Raw genomic sequence first — 23,125 nt, forward strand, 5'->3', positions numbered from 1 at the left:
ACTCATCTACCTGTGATTTTCTAATGATCCTGAAGACATTGATTAGCATGCTCAGGTGTGTTTGATTAGGGTTAGAGCTAAACTCTGCAGGAAAGTGGCTCTCGTGGGCCAGATTTGAGGATCCCTGTTCTAGGTATTATCAAATTGCCAGAGTTTTGAGAATGCAGTGGACATGGAGGACTGTAATGCAATAAGAGCTCGTTCAAATACTGAGGTGCTAAACTTACCATTCAGGGCTTTATAAGTAATAAGCAAGATTTTAAAATCTATACGATGTTTAATAGGGAGCCAGTGCAGTGTTGACAGAACCGGGCTTATATGGTCATACTTCCCGGTTCTAGTAAGTACTCTAGCTGCTGCATTTTGGACCAGCTGGAGTTTGTTTATTAAGTGAGCAGAACAACCACAGAACAATAAAGCGTTACAATAATCTAACCTTGATGTCATGAACGCATGAATTAACATTTCTGCATTTGACATTGACAGCATAGGTCGTAATTTAGATATATTTCTGAGATGGAAAAATGCAGTTTTACAAATGCTAGAAACGTGGCTTTCAAAGGAAAAATTGCTATCAAATAGCACACCTAGGTTCCTAACTGGTTCCTAGAAAACAAGTCCGACCACCAGATGTCGCTAATGTGCATTGTAATGAAAGCTTCGAGTTTCGGCACAATTTCAGAAAGCCTCGGTTTCCCATCACTACCAGTTTGATACCTCATATCAACACCAGATCTTTAATCTGCTTCATTTGTCTTGAAGTAACGAGGGAATGGACAGCACCTGGTCAATTAAATAATTATAAAGGAAAAAGCCCAAAAACGCAGTCAGTGTCTGACTGTAATAAGAAGTGTGAGACCACCACACTATGATTTACTGTACGGGACATTCTACCAGAAATGTACATTATCTGTCCTTGACTTGTTACAGTAAATAAAACGTATTACATCCAAAAAAATGTCTAAAACTGACTGAAGGTTGATTTCTGTGAGTTGTTCTATAAAGGAATATGTCATTTTTTATTTATTAAAAACACTTTTGAAAATTACAAATCCTGTTCTTGTCCTTGTCCCCAGCTAAATTGGACCTACAGCTTTCATAGTTTTGTTATGCTAAAAACTGTTATTTAGAAAAAAAACTCCATCAATAACAAGTTTGAGTTGTTATCATTCACATCAACTGATTAAAAGCATGAAATTATACATACATTCTACAAATAAATTCTATTTTACAACTGTCCCCATGTTTTCAGTCAGTCCTGTCACGTTTACATAAAACTCAACATAAAACACATCCTTGGGATGTGACGGGCCCTTTTTATTATCTTTATTGCATATAATATGTATTTAACGCATGCCATAGTAAAACATTATTTGAATAAATAGATATTACACTGTAAATCTGAAGCTTTTTATGCTCATCGACAATTTTTTTGAATTTTATCACTCTTTTACCTAGGCCTATGTAGCACTGCATATTAGTATATTAATTGTATTTCAATACATATGAAGAGTTAATTTGCAAAAACAGATAACTCCATGTTTAACCATTCTCTGAAATCATGTTTTTTTCATTGTGCATTCCCATTAATCTCAATCAAACTTTAGTTGAGTTATTTTGATTAGGTTAAAAAATAACTAATAATTACAGCTAACTAACACAATAAAACACAATAAAAACATGATTTTTGAAAATTTCTAAAAAACGGAGTTATCTGTTTTTGCAAATAAACTCTTCATATATAGATGTAATTGTCATCTATATAAGCTTTATGTAATGAAGACTGTAATTATTCCAATTCATACAGATACTATGGTAATATCTACATTATTACCTAGGAAATTACATGCAATTTCCGTTATTACCATGTCATTTCCTAAGTAATAATGCAGATATTACCATTGTATTGCCCTGTTATTACTGAGCCGTAATATTATGTGGTACCACAGTTACTTTACTTTGTGCTATTCAGTTAAATGTCTATACGTCTGCTGTATCATAGTAAAATATACTTTATATATACGCGTAGCACAACATGGGGTTATTGTTTTCACTCCTGTCTGAGTTTGTGCCATTCAAGTTGGTAATTGTTATTGTTAAATTAATTTTAACATAGTAGTAGTACCATTACAATTTTGTTTTCACTCCTGTCTGCGTTTGTGCCATTGTGCAATTCTAGTTGTTTATTTTTATTGTATCTGGCCATGTTATTGTTAAATGGAATTTTAATAAATTGTTAAATTAAATATGTTTTTATATTGAAATAAAATGAAATTAGTTTATTAATTTGTCAGTCATATTCTAATGAATTAGGCCCTTATTATATGTCCTTGGCTGAACTTTACCATAGTCTAATATTACGTTAACATTAAAATTATAATAATAATTTAAAATAGGAATGCTTATCAAAACTTAAATAAAGAACACAAAACATAACTTTTTCTGCATCAACGAAATCCATAAAGTCAGTCCTGCACGCCTCGGTCAGTCCTGTCACACGGGAAATTATGTTATAAAAATGTATTATTTGAGGAAATATTGATGAATTAATCTCTGTAACTGTGTAGATGAAGGTTGGAGTATATATCCACTACTATGTTTTTGAAAAACTCCTATGTAAAGGCACTTTTTTTTTACAACTATATGAGTGCCTGGCGGGGTATTCTGTGATTTTGTGTACTACAGTTGACCGAAAAGTTGCTTATATTCCTTATAGAAAATTACAAAACCATGTTAGATACAATCAGGGACATGTGACCAATAAGAAAATGCTATTTGTATCAAAGAAATTCATTAGGAAACCATTCTAACATATACAAATTTGTCTGTGACAGGGCCTGACATTTTAGGGGTGGAATGCGTATAAAAATGTATTTATTTCAATCATAAAAACATGCTGAGATGGCACGATGTGTTTCATATAGATTAACATGTCCTCCATATGACTCAACGTTCAGATATAAGAATAAGATATTGTTTTCACCCAAGATTTTTACAAGTGGAAATGTACGTTTCTGGTAGAATGTCCCATACACTACAGTGTGTGTGTGTGTGTGTGTGTGTGAGTGAGAGTGTGTGAGCAAGTGTGTAAGATATCTATATCTTCACACACACACACACACACACACACACACTTTATAAATGTTAAATTTATATAGCTACACAATATTTACAATTTGTACTTTACTCAAAGAGAAATGGATATGTGATATATAGCATGTTATGATGTTAGTTAGATGTCTAGTATTAACTAATGGAACCTCAATTTTCCACTAAAAACTTCTGGACAGTTTACAAACATTGGAGCAATTTGAATTGTTTATTGTTCATCTTGAAATAACCAAAACCTGGAGCTTGCCATGCTGCATTGGTCGATATTGAAAAAATAAAAATGGGCCCTTTTTAACAATCTTATACTAGTTAATATAATTTATTCTGCTCAAATAATGAAAACACCTGATAATTAAATACTTGACCGTATATTTCATTATGGACTTGTATTTTGAAACAAGTCAACCGGAAGTGGTTGTGGCTATTTGTTTTGCATCGTTTTTAACGTCAAGCTTCCTGGAGCACCGGTGGCTGAGTCAGTTTCGCAGAGCGAAAGCTAAAGATGGTTTTGGTTTTGATTTGTCGTTAATAATTTATTCAGTCAGACATGAATGTGATTAAGACGAGTAACGTTAGTGAATCAGTTCACGAGAGGAGTCATTTATGGGGGAGATCGTGAGCTTTTCCCATAAATAACGTAGACTAGCTGAAATGACTGTCCTGTAATCTGCTCAATAACTGTGATTTGAACCAGTTCGTATTATTTAAATATCGCGATCGATAGTCATTCATCGTTGTTAAAATTCCGGCATCAGAAGACGTGCGTGACGGTGTTTAAACTCCACGAGCGGTGCAGATATGGGATAACAGCAGTAATCAGATTAAACGGCTTTAGACTTCACTTTTGTACACTAAGTACGAACCTTCATTAATTATATTGCTTTACTGATATATTTGTCATTTGACTGGGTGTTATTAAGTCACGTTCTCATTTTGAATTCAGCTGTTTGCATGTTGACATGGATCAGAGGAGTCAAGAGAGTCAAGGGAATATGGAGGAGGTGAAGATATGCGATCCATCCATCCTTCCGCAATGTCTGGATCAGACAGGTAATGTTTTGCCGTGTTACAACTTGCGTTATAGTGGATAACATGCTTATTTTACAGCCCTGATTTTACTTTGCTTTCCAGATGTTGCTTACTCAGATAGTGACGTCCCATCAGAAAACCATTGTGTGAATGAAGATCACAGGATGCCTTCAGACCCAGAGGGGCTCTTGGTGTCAGCAGACCCTACATCAATAGAGAGCAGCCAGCCACAAGAGCTTTTAACAGATATGCAGAAGCTCCACATTGATGAAGACCGGTCTCTGTGCGCCGGGGCTTCGGAGACTGATTCTGGGAAAGCGTCTGAGGACTCTGCATTAGCCGACAATGGCCACGATGACTCGGGTGAGTTTGTCGTAACCATGTTAGCCCGGGGTAAGATGGAAGAGCAGGGAATTGGTATGAAAGGAGCCTCATCCCCTCTATCCGAGACCGGCACACCTCTGGGACCTCCCTCGCACAGGAACGAGGATGTGACGGCGGAGAGTTGGAGACAGCACAGGAAGCATGTGTTTGTGCTGAGCGAGGCTGGGAAGCCCATCTACTCCCGATATGGAAGTGAGGAGGCCCTGTCCTCCACCATGGGAGTGATGATGGCCCTGGTGTCCTTCGTTCAAAGTGGAGACAACATTATTCGCTCCGTCTACTCTGGTAAGTGACTTAGAAAAGATTGGCCCAAAGACTCTGTGAAGTGAAAATTGCATGCTTTAATTTACTCATAAATGTCCTCTCAGAAAACAGCTAAAAAAATGGACTTGAACTCAGTCTCCTTCTAATATCCTCTGACATCGCAACTCAATATCTTTTAGTGTTTAATTTCATTTAATTGATCTGATTTTTCATGTAGCCCATAGTTTTTCAATATTTTATTTAAAATTTTTTTGTAAATTCTTTAAATCAGTTTGGTTGAACAATTAATATTTTTTTTCCATTAGTATTTTGTTGACAATTATTGATTATATTCAACTCAATTTACCAACTTAAAAAAAAAAAAGCTGTTGTTTTATTGTATTTTTTTCCTATTCTATAATGTTTAATGTAATAAAAATGCACTTATGTTCAAAAGTCTGTTTTGTCAGATTTTAAACATGTATATAGAAAAATATTTTACACTCACCAAGGCTGCATTTTTGATAAAAAATTTAAAAGGTAGTATTGTGAAATATTATTACAATTTAAAATAACTATTTTTTGTTTTAATATATTTTAAAAGGTAATTTATTGCTCTGATGGCAAAGCTGAATTTTCACCAGCATTACTCCATTCATCATTTTAATATGCTGATTTGATTTCTTAAGAAATATTATTATCAATGTTGACTAAATTTGTGCTGCTTAGTATTTTTGTGGGAATCATGGTAATTTTTTTCAGAATTCTTTGATAAATAGAAAAAGCAGCAATTATTTAAAATAGAAAAGCATTTTAATATTTTAAATGTCTTTACTGTCACTTTTGATTACTTTAATGAATGTGTCCTTATTGAATAAACAAATCCCTTTAAAAAAAACTCTTACTGACTCCAAACTTTTGAATGGTAGTGTATATTGTTTACATCCACAAATTTTGTACAAATTCTTGCATAATTGACGTGTTAGACCTGAGAACAATTAATCATATACCTAAGTAATGAATAATCATGCTTAAATAACTTAAACTGGTCTCTTCTCTCCTGATAGATGAGCACACGGTTGTGTTCATGCAGCAGGGTCCTCTGGTGCTGGTGTCCGTCTCCAGCAGCCGTCAATCAGAGCAGCAGCTCCGTAACGAACTGCTCTACGTCTACAACCAGATCGTCAGCATGCTCACGCAGGCCAGCATCACCCGCATCTTTGAGCACAAGAAGAACTACGATCTGCGTCGCCTGCTGGCCGGCTCAGAGAAGATCCTCGACGGCCTCCTTAACCTTGTGGACTCAGACCCTAGCTTCCTACTCTCCGCCGTGCACTGTCTCCCCTTGGCCTCGTCTCTCAGGGACTCCCTCAGTCAGATTCTCCAGAAGGCCATCACGCCCAACCTGGTCTTCTCCATCCTCATAGCCAAGAACCAGCTGCTCACCATAGTGCAAGAGAAGATGGTCATCGACGATGCCCGACTGGAGCCTGCTGACCTCCACCTGCTACTGAACCTCATCGGGGCCTCGTCCGCCTTCCAGGCTGGGGAGATCTGGACGCCCATCTGCCTGCCCAGTTTTAACCCTGACTGTTACTTTTATGCGTACATCTCGTATCTGGACCCTCCTGAATGTACTGTTTGTCTGGTTCTTCTCTCCACTGATAAAGAGGCGTTTTATTCGGTGGCCGAGTGTAAGAGGAAGATCGAGGAGGCTATGCAAATGCAGAATGCACTCAACTCCATAGCGAAAGCTCATTCGTACAGCGTTAGTCAGGTGGGAGTGTCTGACCTCAGGCATTTCATGTACAAGCCTTTTGATGTGCCCGACAATCATCGCCAGCTAACACAGTTCACCAGGTGAGTCGTTTGAGGATATCACAAAACCTGTCCAGCTCACTTCTTCCCAAAATAAAAAGAATTTATATTATTTCTTTAACTGAAGCATTTTTTTTAATTTTTATTGTAAAAACTGTGATAGATTTTTTCCAGAATCCTTTGATGAATAGAAAACTGATGGAAAAAGTCTCATTCACAATTTTTTTTCAAAACAAACTGTGCCTTAAATTTTGGCTGATTTAGGTTAAAAGTTTTAGTGACTGCAATAATTTTTTTGTGTATTTACTGTATATAAAGAAGAAAAAAACAGGGATGCACCAGTATTAAAATTCTAGCCAATAATAATAAGCTGATAATTATTTTCATGTTATGGCTGATAACTGAAAAATGCAGCTATTAAAATTCTATAATATTTTGTCAAAATAAATTATTTAAAAAGTGTGCTAAATCGTCATTAAAATAATGTTGCATGGTAAAAAGTCATAATTTTCTTCATGCAAAATATAATTTTGAAACTGAAACTGAAAATACGCCAATTTAAGATATTTATAAATAATATAATAGTATGTAAACAGTGCTAAAAACACTGCCAATGTTTTATTTGGCAACCTTTTAAATGTATTTAGTTAAAGTCTTTGTTTGCTGGCTTCATGACATCCGATTTTTCCTCAGCATCTCCACAAGAAACTTTTGAACTGTATCAGTGAGCTGTAGATCTGAGCTCATGGTTATGCTCACACATATTTCCTGAATGAATTTCACAGAGGAATTGAAAGCATGTTTTCTTAATTCATCCTATTGTTTGATGCCAATAGACGGCAGTGGCTTTTATTGAAAGCACTGTGTGTGTCATGAGATGTGCGGTACAATGTAATGTACCATTAATAAAATTTCAGAAAATATTGAGATCTGAAGCACAAAGCCACCTTTGTTTTCCTCTGTGTCTCATGGGTTTGCCGCAGCCCAGAGATGGAAGCGCCGTACAGCAGTGAGGAGGAGCAGATGAGACTCCTGGACCTGTACAGAGACATGCACGGCCGAATCCACAGCACCTCACGCCCCCTCAAGCTCATCTACCACGTGGCCGAACGTGAGACTCTGCTGGCCTGGGTATGTGAATGATAACTGCTGTCACACGCATCTGTCCCCAGTCCTCCGAGAGCAAAACATGTTTTCTATCTCACCTGGCACTTTCACACGCTCTCCGCGCGGACCTTGTAAGATCGAGTTACCTTCAAGGCCTCTGAGCAGCACTCAAAATTTGCAAATGCAGATTATGCAAATGAGGATCCTGACTTTGCTCCAAATGGAGTTGCTTTGTAATATTCTCAGGTTAATTACGTGTCGCCCAAAGCAATTTAAAGGAACAGTTCACCCAAAAATATTTCCTGAAAACGTACTCTCCTTCAGGCCATCCAAAATGTAGATGAGTTTGTTTCTTCATTTAGCATTACAGCACTTGCTCACCAATGGATCCTCTGCAGTGAAAACAGTCCAAACAGCTGATAAAAACCACAATAATCCACAAGTAGTCTCCAGTCCATCAATTAATGTATTGTGAATTGAAAAGATACAGGTTTGTTAAAAAAAACAACTCCATCATTGAGATGTTTTTAGCTTCAAACTGTTGGTCAAAGATCAAGCACTGTTTGGATTACTTGTGGATTATTGTGATGTTTTGATCAGCTGTTTAGACTCTCATTCTGACGGCACCCATTCACTGCAGGGCATCTAAATTTCTCCAAATCTATATCTTGGACCTTTTTTTTAGCAAATTTTGGCTGAACTATTCCTTTAATTTTTCTCATTCCAGGTCACAAGCAAATTCGAGTTGTATACGTGCTTCAGTCCTCTTGTCACGAAAACCTGTGGCATCAATGCCATCACTAAACTGCTGCGCTGGATCAAGAAGGAGGAAGACCGTCTGTTTATCCGATACCCTCCAAAATACTCCACCACCCCTAACCCCAGTAAGAGCTCTAAAGGAGGTAAGAGTCCAATTTAATCAGATGTATGATTTCTTGGTCGTTTACAAGATTGCCTTCATCTGCTGACCGTTTGCTTTGGTTTCAGATGCACACTGACCAGACCTGACCCACTGCGATCTGACCACTAAAATAGCAGGACGTGCATCTCTGCATTCACACTTAACTCAGTTTAGTAAAACAACGGAGATGATTCAACCAAAAGATCCTAATCTACCGTGGGTTAATAAATTGTGAAGCTGCTGCTTTTGTTTTTTTGTCTTTGACAATTTGACACGCATCTTGGACTGGATCTGATTTTATGTGGAAGAAAAACAAATCACATTTTGTGATCCTTTTATTCCAGAACATTTTGAGCTTTTCATAGCAAAGGCCCAATAAAATGTGGATTTTTTCCCTTCTCAACTGGTGGCAGTGAACAATTATTGAAGCTATAACTGGATTGTTTTACTTTATAGTAAAATTGAATTGCATATAGATTAGATGCTATTAAATTAACAGATCAAATCTGGTTTCCCAGTGATGAGCTGTTCATCATGGTCCAAACTGCTTTCTGACAAAGTCTCTAATTTAGCATGGCTGCTTGAGCTGTGCATTATCACTTTGCACCTTTGTTCTTTCTTGTGATGTATTCTTTTAGAGGTTTTCTTTGCCTTTTTGTCTTATATGTTTTCTACTTGAAACTGAACAGACCAAACCTTGCTCCATTTTAATGAAAGAAAATATCATGATGTAACATATCACCAGATCATAACGTTCTGTCTTTACTATGGGATTAATGTACTTTCATTTCTGTCTCGGTTAGGTTACTGCACAGCATGTGTGGTTTACTGTTGTATATATTTGTTTGCTTGCTGTTTGACATGCCAGTCATGAATCGTGACATTTATTCCTCTGGCATGATGCTGTCAAGATCAAGACCTCCAAAATATGTTTGTTTTAAACCACTGGGCATAACAGAAAAATCCTCAATGTATGATATTTGGAGAACTACATATTTGGATTTACTTTTTTTCTGGAAAAACATTTGTATTCAAGAGGAATAATATATTGGTGCTGTAATAAATCTGAGGTTGCTCAAAGTACATGTATTTTGAAATCTCATTTACTGACGTGAACGCTAAATTTAGTCTAAGTGCATGATCAAGACGTATTGCTCAAGTTCAACTTGTAAACAGATGACAGGAAAATGTAAGCTCAACAGTGTTTTTATTTCTCGTTTGAGAAAATACTGTTTCAGACATTTTTTGTTTGGTACTATTAGCTTTTTCACAGGCTTTAAAAAACACATTTCTCTTACTCTGCGTACATGATCTAAGAGACTACATAGTATTTTACTCTATAATGTTCTCTCACTGTAGACCACTAAGGAACAATTGTATTAAAGCAGTAATGCCTTCTGAACAATATAAAGCTCTACAGAGCTGTTAAATTAAACCTTCTCAATAGCTATTAAATAACTTTTCCATAACCACTCCAAATAAATTAAAATGACATGTACAAAGTTTGTCGTTAATTTACATTTCAGATTTTAAAAACACATCTGCATATTTTCTACATACATGCATTTATATTTACACAGTGATCGCCACCCACAATTACAAGCTTTTTAACAAACACAGCCTTTCTTTAAAATAAAGGGCACATGTTAACTTAAAGACACAAAATAGATGCTCGTGTAAGCAGTGCCAAAGAAATATTTTCATTTAGTGGCACCTCACAGTAGGTTAAAACCGCCATGGTAGTAAAACACCAGACGTTCAGAAGTTGGAATCTGATAAAGACGAAAAGCATATGACCCCGCTAGAATGATTAACCAGCAGCTCTAAGGGCAAGAGAACTTTTTTGTGCACATCCTAAGTCCAGGTATCCAAGTAAACAGTTACAAAATGCATTCTAGCACAAAGTTCCTGAATTGTACTGCCCAAATACTCTGGTGCATTGGCAACATAAGTGATACTATCACCTCACATTCAAGAAAACGGCCAAAAATGGACAAAACATTTCAACATACAGAAATAAGTGCAATTACAATAAGTGAATTTAACACATTCTTAAGCTCTTGGTTGAATGAGAACGTTAAAAGTTAACCAGGTTTGATTTATGATGTGCCTTGAGTTATGGAGGGTAGGAAAACATTAAATTAAAAAAAGAGCTTATGAATCTGCCTGTCACTGGTATAAAAACCAATAAACATCTGAATGTTATGAACGTACCTTCATTGGTATCCTACAGTCAGTTTAGACAAACATTTAATAAAAGTCTTTTATATAAAATTTGAGGGGTTAAAGGTTGAGTTTTCCTTCACGTGGCTCAGGTGTGTCATCGCCCTGTCATATGCCAGGTGTACTGACTTCCGCACATTCGGTTTCTTGCCCTCCATCAGACGCAGCCTGTCTACAGTGTCGTCAATGCCCATGTGATGGAGCTTGTCCAACGGCAGCCACTGCCTGATTGTCAATTAATAATAAAACAGTGACTTTAGTACACCTATAACAGACTTTGAAATATGTTTCATGAAGAGTATGTTTCTTCTTACCAGGTTCGTTTTGTATCAAAAAACAGCACAAGAAAGAGCTTCTCCTCGGTCTCCTCCTGTCTTCGTTTACCCAGATCCAAAACATCTGCTGGAGGCACTGGGATGGGAATGCCGTTGTGAAGAATTCCTTCCCGGGGCATATTAGGATTGACAATCTGTTGAAAAGCATCATTACTTTAGGCTAGGATAGGCTGGATATACATATATTCAAGTGTCTCATGTATATATTCAACACCATGTGATCCTTACCATTGCAGGGTATGAGGGGTATCCACGACATTTTGCCCAAACCAAGGTAAGAGGTTCCATCTCATCATCCTGAGAAGTTTCTTTGCCTACAGAAGTAAAGACAATGATAGCAGAGCAAAACGAATGAAAGAAGAGCGATATAGTTTAAAGGTATTTGTTGTACTCACTTGCATTAGAAACTCCACTGTCCTCCTCACCAACAGGAACTTTGCTGAGTGCTGGTTTACCACGACTTCGTTTTGGAGGTGAGGAACTGCAAAAAACATTAGAAGACATACGTTTTTAAAATGCAAAGCTCTTGTAACAGGCACACCTTGAACACCTGGTTTTAACATCAGGTGTCAGGTGATCCAATCTCAAGAGGGCAATGCTAATTACAGGTGTAAAAAACAGTCATTTAACTGGTTTCCATACACAAACTTATGTGAATTTTGAATTGCTGCATAAAAATCCTGGAGTAAAAAAAATTCTAATATAAAATGTGCACATTTAAGGTGGATACATGTTATATTCAGCAAACAATCATGAGCATAAACATATATAAAAATCTATTTAAAGTATTTCTAAAGTATAAATTAAATATAGAAATGATAAAATTTCACTGAATTTTTTTTAGGCCATTAATGTTTGTAAAACACCTCGCTTAATTTGCAAGTGTTGTGTTAAAAAGAACAAAACTATCACTTTCAGGTAAATTGGTGCAAAATATTATGGCAATTGAAACAGCATGTTTGTAATGAGACTACATTTCAAATGATGAGGGGAAAAATTATATTTTGCTGTGCAGTGATTTCTTTACTTTTAATGTACACTAGTGTTGAAAAGTTAAACAGTAATATTGTGAAATAACTGTCTTCTATTTTAATATATAGTTTAAAATGTAATTTATTCTTGTTCTACAAAGCTGAATTTTTAGCATCCATTACTCCAGTCGTCAGTGTCACTTGATCCTTCAGAAATCATTCTAATATGCTGATTTTCTGCTCAAGAAACATTTCTCAATATTAGCCATATTGAATTTTTTTTTTGAAAACAGATACATTTTTTCAGGATTCAGGGTTCGAAAGTACAGCATATATTTGAAATAAAAAACCCTCAATGTATATGTAATCAGTGGTCTGTCAAGGCGGATCAGATCACTGCAGACAGATGTTAACATCGAATCTAAACTGGGACCCTAGTGACAGCATTCAAAGCATGCCGATAGCATCCATTACCTGTGCACTGGGAATGTGGGAGTGCAGCTTTCTGAATCTGATGAGTTGCCGCTGTGTCTCTTGAGTCCATTTGTGATGACTAAATAAAGAGCATTAGAGCGCTTTAGCATATTAAACACATCATGGTGGATAGCACTTAAATCACTGCTCAATAAACTTGAGTAATCGCTAGGGTTGGGTATCGTTTGAATTTTATCGATTCCGATTCTTATCGATTCCTAATTCCGATTCCAGTAAGATAAAAAGTCAAAATATTTTTAAGTCAAATATTTAGATGTCAAACATATTTATTCTGTTTAATTTATGGTTTTATCAAAACAATACCACAGAAAAAAAACAACTAGACTAATATAAATGTCAAACATTAAATTGTTAAAGACAAGTAAACTAATTGATTAGCAATAGCATAAATAAATAAAACTGAACAAATGTCAGGTACAGAAATTGAAATCAAAAGTTTAAAAACACTGTATAGTTTTACAGTGTAGTATAGATACAGTATAGATATTCAGTCAGTTAATGATTTTCTTTTGTTCTTTGATTAACATTAATGATAGGCAGCACGTTTATTAGGCGGCTGTCTCTTTAACACCGAACACACGCAGATCTAAAAATACTGTTACACATGCGTTTTCTTTCTCATCTGTTTACGTTCACTTAAGACAAAAAAATGGCTGTTTATGATGATATACTGACGCATTTCTTGCATACTGGTCGATAAATGTGAAAGAGAAGTCAGTTCTGGCCCGGTACAACCTTTGTGGAAATGCACTGAACAGTTGGAGAACGATGATTTTCTTTTGTTCTTTGATTAACATTAATGATAGGCAGCAAGTTTATTAGGCAGCTGTCTCTTTAACACCGAACACACGCAGATCTAAAAATACTGTTACACATGCGTTTTCTTTCTCATCTGTTTACGTTCACTTAAGACAAAAAAATGGCTGTGTTTATGATGATATACTGACGCATTTCTTGCATACTGGTCGATAAATGTGAAAGAGAAGTCAGTTCTGGCCCGGTACAACCTTTGTGGAAATGCACTGAACAGTTGGAGAACGGACACAGGTCGGGAACCTGTATCAGGACCACTGTTCTCTGTGCTCGTGCTTCAGATGTGTGCGCTGCACGCAAACAGTGTGCAAGTTCTTTCCCTTCCTGCACTTAAATAGTTTAAAATCACATTAAAATGCGAACGCGGGAATCGTTAAGCAGAATCGTAATGCACATGTCTTATCGAATACCCGATTATTGGAAATTTGGAACCAGTTCTCGATACCCAACCCTAGTAATCGCCTCAGTAAAGATATTCCAGTACCGTTTTCTTCAGGTGAAGAGTGGGCCATTTCTCCTTCCGAGCATGTACTCAGTCCTCTGGACCTCAGCTGATGAGGGGACGGATGGGGCGATTTCAGGGCTGGTGGTGCTGACAATAATTTGGCTGGTGTGGTCTGCTCCGGCGATACATCTTTTTCAGCTTTGCTGACTCCATTTTGCAATAAAACAGACTTGTCCTTTGTTAGTCTGGTTCCATTTTTAGCTTTCTTAAAGAGAATGGACGTCCGACGACCCACACCCATCTTGGGCAAATCTGATGGGCTCTCTGTGGAGGAAACCCTGATCACTGCATCCTCCTGAGTGCTAGGGTCCTGCTCTATTGTGTGGAAGTTCTCGTCGTCTTCTAAAGTCTGATCATGATTTTCTTTCAGGCCTCTTTCTTTTCCTTTTGCCCTCCGTTTTCTGCTGCCAGGTTTATTGGACTCTGTTGGAGTGGTGGTCCATCCCGTCTCAAGGCAGAACATAGGCGGGTTTGGTGGAGCATCTCCAGGTAAAGGTGAAGAGGCCGGACAAGTGGGTTCCTGCACTTTTTGCGATGTTGATTTCTTTAGGTCTTCAACCATGGAAAGAAATTAATGATTAACTTAAAGTTACATATAACTCATGAGGTCTTAATTAAGAACTCGTTATATGTCACTTGACGGACTGGGTTGTAAGTTTTCTGCTGTGGTCTATTGTGGAAGCCCATTTGTGCCTCAACAACAAAAAAAAAAAGGTAACTGTGAGAGTTTAAAATAACAAATAGTAACCCTTGTTGTTATTCTTAACTAAAATCTAATTCTATTCTTAACTAAAAAATAAATCAAATGAAATAAAATAAAAATATGAAATGAAAAACCTGAACTGACAAACTAAAAAAATATACTCAAAATATTCATATAAAAATGCTACAATATGTTATAAATAATACTAAACCAACACTGATTGTAAAATTGCCAGATATAAAGTCGCAACACTAAATATGAAGTCACGAATATGAAAAATAGCTGCGATTATCCTATTATTATTCTTTTTTTTACTGAGGCATAAATGGTCTTCCTTAAAATATAGACTTTGGTGGCATCCAAAATATAATTTTTCTTCCCTGAAAATTATATAGTACATAAATCCTATAGCATTAAATTCTGAGAAGAGCAGAAATTTTCCAGGCATTTATTTACACATCCTCTGGACATGATTTACCTTGTTTACTTTGCATTACCTGTGTTGGAGGTTATGTAATCCATCTTTTCCCCTTTAATTTTCCCATTCAGCAGTCGTGAGTTGCGGTCCTGGTGGCTGATTTTGTGACGGAGGCTGTTAATTTCTCTGCGCAGCAGGCGCATGCGTTTTGTGCGACCTCCGCTGGTGCGCATAGATGCCACCAGATCCAGTTTGTCCAGCAGGGTTTTCAGCTGGTCCTCAGGACACATGTGCACACGATTTTCAGGGTTCAAGAGCAAGTCAACTGGAAGCCATTTGATAGAAAGGAAAATTGAATGATTAATATTCAGGCATCGTGGGCTACATTTATTATGTTTTTTTTTATCCTTTCTGAAGTTTTAAATTGACATGAAAGCCAGCATACAATGACAGAATTTACATGTTTTAATCATGTCATTAAAAGGCTATACACTATTTTGGGGACTTTTGTTTTTGGAAGAAGCACACATGAATGTTCACCTTCATCCCACCAGGAGACTGTGGCGTTGTGTGTGCTGGCCTTTTCTGGCAGGTGCATGCCTGTGCTGGGATCAAGGCCTATGCTGAGAGCCTGAAGTTGGGCATGTCTCAGAATAGCTCCGCCCACCTCCCGAAGTTGCATGGCAGTTTCGTGGAACACTGTGTCATTGGAGTTGTATCTCAGACAGTTGGATATCATGAGATTGAAATCACTTTCCAAGTCAGCCACCGATGAGTATTTATGGGCCTCCAGCTTGTCGTGCATCGTAGAGAAGTCCATCGGCTCAGAAACAAACTCCAGATAGTCTGGAACCTGGGAAAACATTTAAAAAGGATTTTCCTTGCTCTCTTAAAATGCTCTCTCTTAACACGGTTAAATGAAAGGAAATTTTAAAAACGGTGTTATTTTCTCACCTCCTTTAAACTGACCGGTGAGGTGAAAATATGATCAGTGTCTTTCTCCTGCAGCTGCTCCAGTGTAGAGCGCAGAAACACCAGTGCTGGGGTGAGCTGCAGCTCCAGCACAGCCTGCTGAAGTTTCATCTTACCAGAAAAGAGAGCCAAATTAAACCGGTGTTGTGAATTAGTAATTACCTCAGGCCTGTTCTGGCAATAAGTGATGGTTTGCAGAGAACAGGGCCGTGACAATGTAACAAAAGAACATTACAGACATGAATGGATCTGTGTCACCTGTTCTCTTTTAAGTCTCTCCCTCTTTCTTATGAGCTCAATAAGAAGTCGAGCTTTTTCCAGGTCCTGACGAAGCTTCTGCCAGTACTTTAGCTCTTCTCTGACAGCCTGCAACTTTGCATTTGGCTCTCTCTAAAAATGAAAAAATAAATAAATAATAAATCAGTGAATGTAATGCACATACAAGCAATCTGAGGTCTTTTAACACACTCAGTAAGTAATACTTTTGTCCTATGCAGAATTCTGCAGAAAAGATTTGAAAACATGATCAAATTAGCCATAATATGTAATAAACAAACAAACATGGGGCAGGGAAAGTGTGAATGACAAGTGCTGCAAATTTGTAGAAATCGGCAGCACTTTCTGCTGGCACAGATTCTGTGTGGGCTTGGTTATTAACAGTTGAAGAACCCATTATTTACACTCTTTACTGTCAATAAAAGCGTAATGTGTTACAGCACACTAACCTGCTCTGACTTCTGAGCATGTTGATGAGAATGGAGCCGGCGGATGAGCGGCACTCCATTACGAGAGTGACGCTTTAGCAGCCAGTAATTGTGGAGCCTCTGCATAAACTGATTCTTCCTTTCAACAGAAACCCCTGTGCAAATCTTGTTGAGCCTATTTAAAAGATATCATAAAGGCTAATTGTTAAATTCTACATGAAACATACACAACCTGTTTCTCATCTGTAATGTAACATTTCTAAGGTAACAGGATATCTAATTATGTTCATTTTATCCATTAGGATTATAAAAAGCAGGTGCTCAATACTAAAACAGATCTAGACCTAGATGCGCTCGTAAAGGACTTTAAGGCAGGGCCTGAAGGTCAAGTTCATCCTCAAAAGCATCTTGATGTATCCCAATAATAATGCTTTAAAGGGGTCATATGATGCTGCTAAAAAGAACATTATTTTCTGTATTTGGTGTAATGAAATGTTTATGCGGTTTAAAGTAAAAAATTTTTTATTTTCCACATAATGTACATTATTGTTTCTCCTCTATGCCCCGCCTTTTTGAAACGCACAAAGCTCATCGGTCTGAAAAATCGAGGTGTGCTCTGATTGGCCAGCTATCCAATGCGTTGTGATTGGCCGAATACCTCAAGCGTGAGACGGAAATGTTACGCCCCTCACATACTGTGATGCCGTGTCCCGGCCGGAGCTACGAGACAAAAACATTAAAACCCATTACAAACGAGGCATTTGTTGCATCCAGTGGGGACATAATTACTGATTATAATGACTTATACTGTCTTTTTACGCGTTGCGTTGCATTGCATCGAGCCGTGTATGACGAAGCGGATATCGTCTTCTTTTGGAAGACCAAACAAAGTAGTTTCGCTTCACAACGAAGCACACAGCATCGTCACGACATGGCTGCAGCGTCAAAACTACAGTGAGAATAAAAGTTACGCCTTCTTTCTTTGCGTGAACATTTGGGCGGCGTTATGCAAATCTTCCCACATAGTGAGGTAGATATGTGGGGGCGTGTTAGAACGAGCCGTTTTAGGTAGGTGTGGCTGACTCTGAACTTTTATAAAGAATATCTCTTTGGATTTGAGACTTTAGTCTTTGCAACTTTACAGATCTTCTTTATGCATCAAGAGCTTGTAACACTCCAAAGAGAAAGGAAAAATTGAAATTGCATCATATGACCCCTTTAAGTATATATTTGTTTGCCATTATTGCCATAACATTTTTACCAAGAGCCAATCAAAAAGGACCAACCAAAAGCTTAGGGTTAAGTTTTTAAAAAAAATGTTTTTGAAAGAAGTCTCTTATGCTTGATCAAAAATAAAGTAAAAATAGTAATACTGTAAAATATTATTATAATATAAAGCAGCATTTATTTCAATAGAAATTTGTTGTTACAATGTAAAAGTATTTACTGTCACTTTTGAACAATTTAATGCATCCTTACTGAATAAAAGTATTAATTTCTTTAAAAAAACAAAAACTTACTGACCCCAAACTCCTAAAACAGTAGCCTTAAAAGCTATTATTGTTTAACATTATTTTCCAGCCTAGACTGTGTTTTAGGAAGATAAACAGTATCAATTAAATTTGATGCTGATTTTAGAATTAAGTCACTTCCACACTGACCAAATATAAGGTGAAGATAAGGTTCTTCTACATATTTACAGTAAGCTAAGATCAAAAGACCAGGCATAACAGACTAAAAAATTTACCGAAAGGACGGTATCTGCGGCACCAGCAGGAGCGGCACTCCCTTCTTCCGCGAGGTCCCTGTCGGATTCTTCTGTGTTTTCCTCTGTTGTGCGGCTGAACCTTTTTTCCGCCCATTCTGGTTTTGCTGCAGCGGAGGCCCTAATGTGTATGACCTCTGACCTCTGTTACCCCTGCCCCCGACCAACCCGTTGTCTTCATCCCCCTCGGTCCCCGTGCCAGGAGGCGAGTGGTTCTCACAATAAGCAGTCTTCTTCACAGTAAAAGTGGTGCCATTGGCGCTAGTCTCCCGCACGGGGTCGATTTTCATATAGAGCCCGGCTCTCTGGGCACAAGTGACGTGAAACGCCCTGTAGCAGTTCGCTTTGTGGCACTGAATAGACGCCCCCCTGCCTTTCTGTTTGCACAGGTAACAGGTGAGCTTCCATCGCGCAGGAGGAATGTTCTTCACTCCCTCCACAGGCTCCAGGAACACAGTGTTGGCAAAGCACACTTCAGGGATCCATATGGCACAGATGACGTGGGCCCAGCTTCCGTCGCTGGTTTGCTTGAACGCACCTCCCCGATTGGGGCAGAGGACGCAATCGATGGGACGTGATGGGGACTGCAGACAGCGCCTGCACAGCCACTGGCCCTCAGGGATGTAAGGCACCCCATAACATTCCTGGTGCACGGCGAGGTTGCAGATGTCGCAGAACAGGATGACGTTGCTGTTGAGACACTCGTCGTCGAGGCAAACGCAACAGTAGGCATCTTCGTCGATGGTGCTCTGGGACAGCGTCTGGCTGCGGGACTCCAAAATGGACTCGCGCTCAAGTCGGTCAATCAGTAACTCGAACGTATCAGGGGGGACTGAAGCGTGTCCATCGGACACACGCTTTTGATTGACCATCTCTAGCCAAGCCATGTCCTCCTCATCCATGTCATACTCCGCTTCGTTGTCCAGCTCTTCCCCTGACTTCTCCATGTAGCGGTAATAAGCCACAGGAAGAGGAGGAGCCTCTGAAGCCATGAAAGTGTCCACCTTATGAAATGTAGGCTTAGGCAAGGGGGTTTGGTTATGGGCCACCTGGTTTTGCAAGCCATACTGAGAGCTTGATTTCTTTTTGGCTGCGTGTTTGCCATCTTTCCGCTTGCTTTTAGATGCGGTCTGTTTGTTTCCCTGTCTCTGCTCGCTGTTCTCTTTGTTACTGTTGCATTCCGTCAGATCCTGAGCCAGCATCTCATCTTCTGTTACAACGGAGAGCTGGTCACAGATGTTGATCCGGTGGAGCCGTCCTTCCAGCTCAATATCCACCATTTTCTGAGCCTGTGCATATGTAAGTGTGTCTCTGGTCGTAGAGAGGTTCAGTCTGCATGGAGAAGGTGGACAGAGCAGAGCGTCTGTGTCAGCGTGGCTGGATGGACCAACCTGACCCTGATCCTTTCCTCTGACCATTCCTCTCCCAAAGCCTCCAGCCCTGGACTGGCCAACTCGTTTTCTTAACTTCCTCATTGGAGTCTTCCTCTATATAAATGTTAAAATATGACTGGACATAAGTACCTACAAAGATAAAAAATTATAAATATATGTTACAAATATTGAGCAGATACTGCTAAAAAAAAAAAACCTAAGACAAGAGACTACAGGTCAGTTTTAAGGACTTACATACACCATCAATATCTACATTCTGAAGGTTTTTACAGAAGAGATGGTTCATTTGCCTTGGAATTTGCTTGGTTTTGTAACATTTTATTTCCCGCATGTTACAATATATTCTGATTTATGGAGCAATAAAAAATATCCAAAATCCTCTGTAAAAACCTTTAACAAGTCAACCAAATAAAACAATTCCTGCTCTCATCACTTTTTAGTAAAAAAAACCATGTATGCAAATTAGTGCACATAGGTAGTTTGTAAAAGACCATTTTTGAAGAAGAAATGCATATAGTGTGAAGTCAATTCTTTCTTCTTTTTTTTTTTTACTGAACTGTACCATAAATTTGTCCTATGGTATTACAACAAAAATTAAGAAAAAAAACTCTTAATAATATACAAATAGCATGAGAGAGATTTATCTTCATTGTTAGACACTTACAGGTGCATCTCAATAAATTAGAATGTCGTGGAAAAGTTAATTTATTTCAGTAATTCAACTCAAATTATGAAACTCGTGTATTAAATAAATTCAATGCACACAGACTGAAGTATTTTAAGTCTTTGGTTTTTTTAATTGTGATGATTTTGGCTCACATTTAACAAAAACCCACCTGTATATTCATATAGTGTTACTTATTTAATATGAAATTATAATTAACATCATTTTTCCCCATGACTTATTGGACAATTTCGAGACAAACTTTGACAACAAGACAAACTTTGCTGGCATCCGTTCAAAACTACTGAAAATTATACCATTTTAGGATGAGTGATATTTGTATCTCCCCTATTGCAATACTGTTTTTTTAGGATATTTTGAGATAAAAACAAATCAGTGGTTCTTTTATGTGTGTCACACCATAGGACATTACGTCACACTAAAGGACAGAAATTATAGTTAAATAAGTATTTCTATTTAATTTTGAACAGGTCAAAGGAGAAAGTGTAATTTTGATACCAACAATATAAACATGTTTTTTAAACAAAATATAATTTTCATCAACAAAATTCAGTCTCTTAGTCAATCAGTATGTTACTAAAACTCTTCTAAAAGGGGTGGAACATTTCTGGAAAATTTCCAAAAATCTCTGGAAGACTCCAAAAAATCCCGGAAAGTTTCCAAAATTTCTGGAATGTTTCCGAAATTTGCTGGAAATTTTCCACCTTTTTGCAACCCTATGTAGGACAAAGAAATGTTTAATGATTTACCACATTTTAAATAACAACAATATTAATTATATTAATTTTTATCTTGTGGGACAGTGAAAATGCCATGTCACGTCTACAACCCATATATCATTAGATAATAGGTTGGCCTATATTTCATTTAAAAATAAACTTATAATACAAAACTGTCTTAAAGGGATAGTTCACCCAAAAATGAAAATTCTGTCATTAATTACTCACCCTCAAGTCGTTCCAAACCCGTAAGAACTTCGTTCATCTTCGGAACTCAAATTAAAATATTTTTGATTAAATCCGACAGCTCCCTGACCTGCCATAGACAGCAAGGGAACTACCATGATCAAGGCACAGAAACGTAGCAAGGACATTGGTAAAATAGTCCATGTGTCTATATTCTATTGACAGAATTTTTATTTTTGAGTGAACTACCCCTTTAACGCACAGCGATTATTCAACTCAAAAGGTATGGTGATATCTATTTTAGTTAAAACGTTTACCCTATTCATCCGTAGTGTCTTACCTTAACCATAAAAACTATGATAGTGCAGCAAACCTTCTCAGGTTGGTTTTAATGGCTTTTAGCAATGATAGGAATGTAAAACATTAACTGTCAAATGTAGCAGCTACTCTGCTCCTTCATGGTGTGTTTGCTGTAACAAAAAGTAAATGAATATGCTTTATTGTGAACAATAAACATCTTATAATTACTCAAATGAGCAGATACACATTTCCAGCATGCATGTCCCTCCATTTGAAACGTTGGAAATGAATGTATATAAGGCGAACCAATAGAGTGCTTTGCACATATCACGTGAATAATTCGAGCCAATCACCGGGCAGATCTTCAAAGGTTCCACGACCCAGTTGACGTAGTTCGGTTGCAGAGCGCTAAATACCAATCCTGAAGCGAGACAGGCGAGTCAGCCATTTTAGCAGGGCTGATGGACAGTCTCTCAACCTTGATTGTTTTTCCTGATAACAAACTCTAAAGGTGTAATATGCCTTATTTACACTTTATCAGCCAAACGACAAATAACTGCACATGACGCTATAGCTAATTACAAGTCGTTTGCATGCAATTCCGTGTGCGTATCTGCAGAGAAAAAGCATTTGTGTGTAATAAAGCGCCGTCTACAGTCAGCAAAGCAGCGCCTTTCAGTGCTGGAGCCATATTTAGAGAGTGCAAGCAAGCAACCGCAGCGCTACCTGCCCCCGTGACATTACTGTTTATAGAGAACAGTGGAAAATAAATCAGCACACTTACTCTTTTATCGATCGCTCGAAACGACAGAGAATGCCGGTCATATCCAGTGGCGACAGCGTCCTCTTCTGTAGCAAGACGGGCTTCCTCAACTATCCGTTGAAAAGACTTCCCACAAAAACGTTTCTAAACACACATCCCGGCTGTTTACACAACACTAACACCTTGACATGGTGCCCGAGTGTTTCAATTAGGCGCCTGACATTATTGCAGAGTGTATCGGGTGCATTGAACGTTGGTTTGTAATTAAATTGGCAAGAAAAATACGCCCCTTTAGAAAAAAAGCGAATTCTCGGCGTTGGGTTTGCACTTGGCGCGCGCATCATGCGCACTGGTCTGTGATTGGTCGAAATGGTCACCGTGAGGCCGTGAAGTCTTACTGAAGCCAGTAGAGACTGAGAGCGATGAGAAAAACAACGCGACTGACTTCCCTCATCTGTTTGCGCGCATAGACTCCATGTTCACATGCTACATAAACGTCCGTGTAATGTATGGTACATTGTGGGGGGGAAAACATAATTTCTTGAAGATAGTCGACACTGTAGTTAATAATAATCCAGATA

The 23,125-nt window shown here is 37.9% G+C and overlaps 2 protein-coding genes across 4 annotated transcripts; one reads left to right on the forward strand and one right to left on the reverse strand.

Annotated features, from left to right (window-relative positions):
• The first annotated feature begins 3,054 nt into the window (after nt 1–3,054).
• Nucleotides 3,055–9,471, forward strand: LOC107564673 (vacuolar fusion protein MON1 homolog B-like). Of its 2 annotated transcripts, none has more exons than XM_016249913.1 (7): nt 3,055–3,087; nt 4,055–4,161; nt 4,243–4,809; nt 5,835–6,627; nt 7,569–7,716; nt 8,420–8,594; nt 8,680–9,471. In XM_016249913.1, the coding sequence occupies exons 2-7, from the start codon at nt 4,071–4,073 to the stop codon at nt 8,688–8,690; spliced, it is 1,785 nt and encodes a 594-aa protein (XP_016105399.1). In that variant the 5' UTR covers nt 3,055–3,087; nt 4,055–4,070; the 3' UTR covers nt 8,691–9,471. The 2 variants fall into 2 exon arrangements, with proteins under 2 accessions (XP_016105399.1, XP_016105327.1); XM_016249841.1 differs by lacking the exon at nt 3,055–3,087 and adding an exon at nt 3,420–3,966.
• A 340-nt stretch (nt 9,472–9,811) lies between these two features.
• On the reverse strand, nt 9,812–22,844 carry LOC107564817 (bromodomain and PHD finger-containing protein 3-like). 2 transcript variants are annotated; one of them, XM_016250076.1, is made up of 13 exons: nt 22,566–22,844; nt 18,480–19,984; nt 16,754–16,907; nt 16,287–16,418; nt 16,011–16,139; nt 15,597–15,909; nt 15,136–15,381; nt 13,915–14,487; nt 12,597–12,675; nt 11,547–11,632; nt 11,380–11,465; nt 11,131–11,285; nt 9,812–11,041 (listed from the first exon to the last, which is right to left on the reverse strand). In XM_016250076.1, the coding sequence occupies exons 2-13, from the start codon at nt 19,970–19,972 to the stop codon at nt 10,858–10,860; spliced, it is 3,630 nt and encodes a 1,209-aa protein (XP_016105562.1). In that variant the 5' UTR covers nt 19,973–19,984; nt 22,566–22,844; the 3' UTR covers nt 9,812–10,857. The 2 variants fall into 2 exon arrangements, with proteins under 2 accessions (XP_016105562.1, XP_016105502.1); XM_016250016.1 differs by having other exon boundaries at nt 18,480–20,020.
• Between the last annotated feature and the right edge of the window lie 281 nt (nt 22,845–23,125).

This window comes from Sinocyclocheilus grahami, unplaced genomic scaffold (assembly GCF_001515645.1).
Source record: "Sinocyclocheilus grahami isolate Dianchi unplaced genomic scaffold, SAMN03320097.WGS_v1.1 scaffold3.1, whole genome shotgun sequence".
NCBI lineage: Eukaryota > Metazoa > Chordata > Actinopteri > Cypriniformes > Cyprinidae > Sinocyclocheilus > Sinocyclocheilus grahami.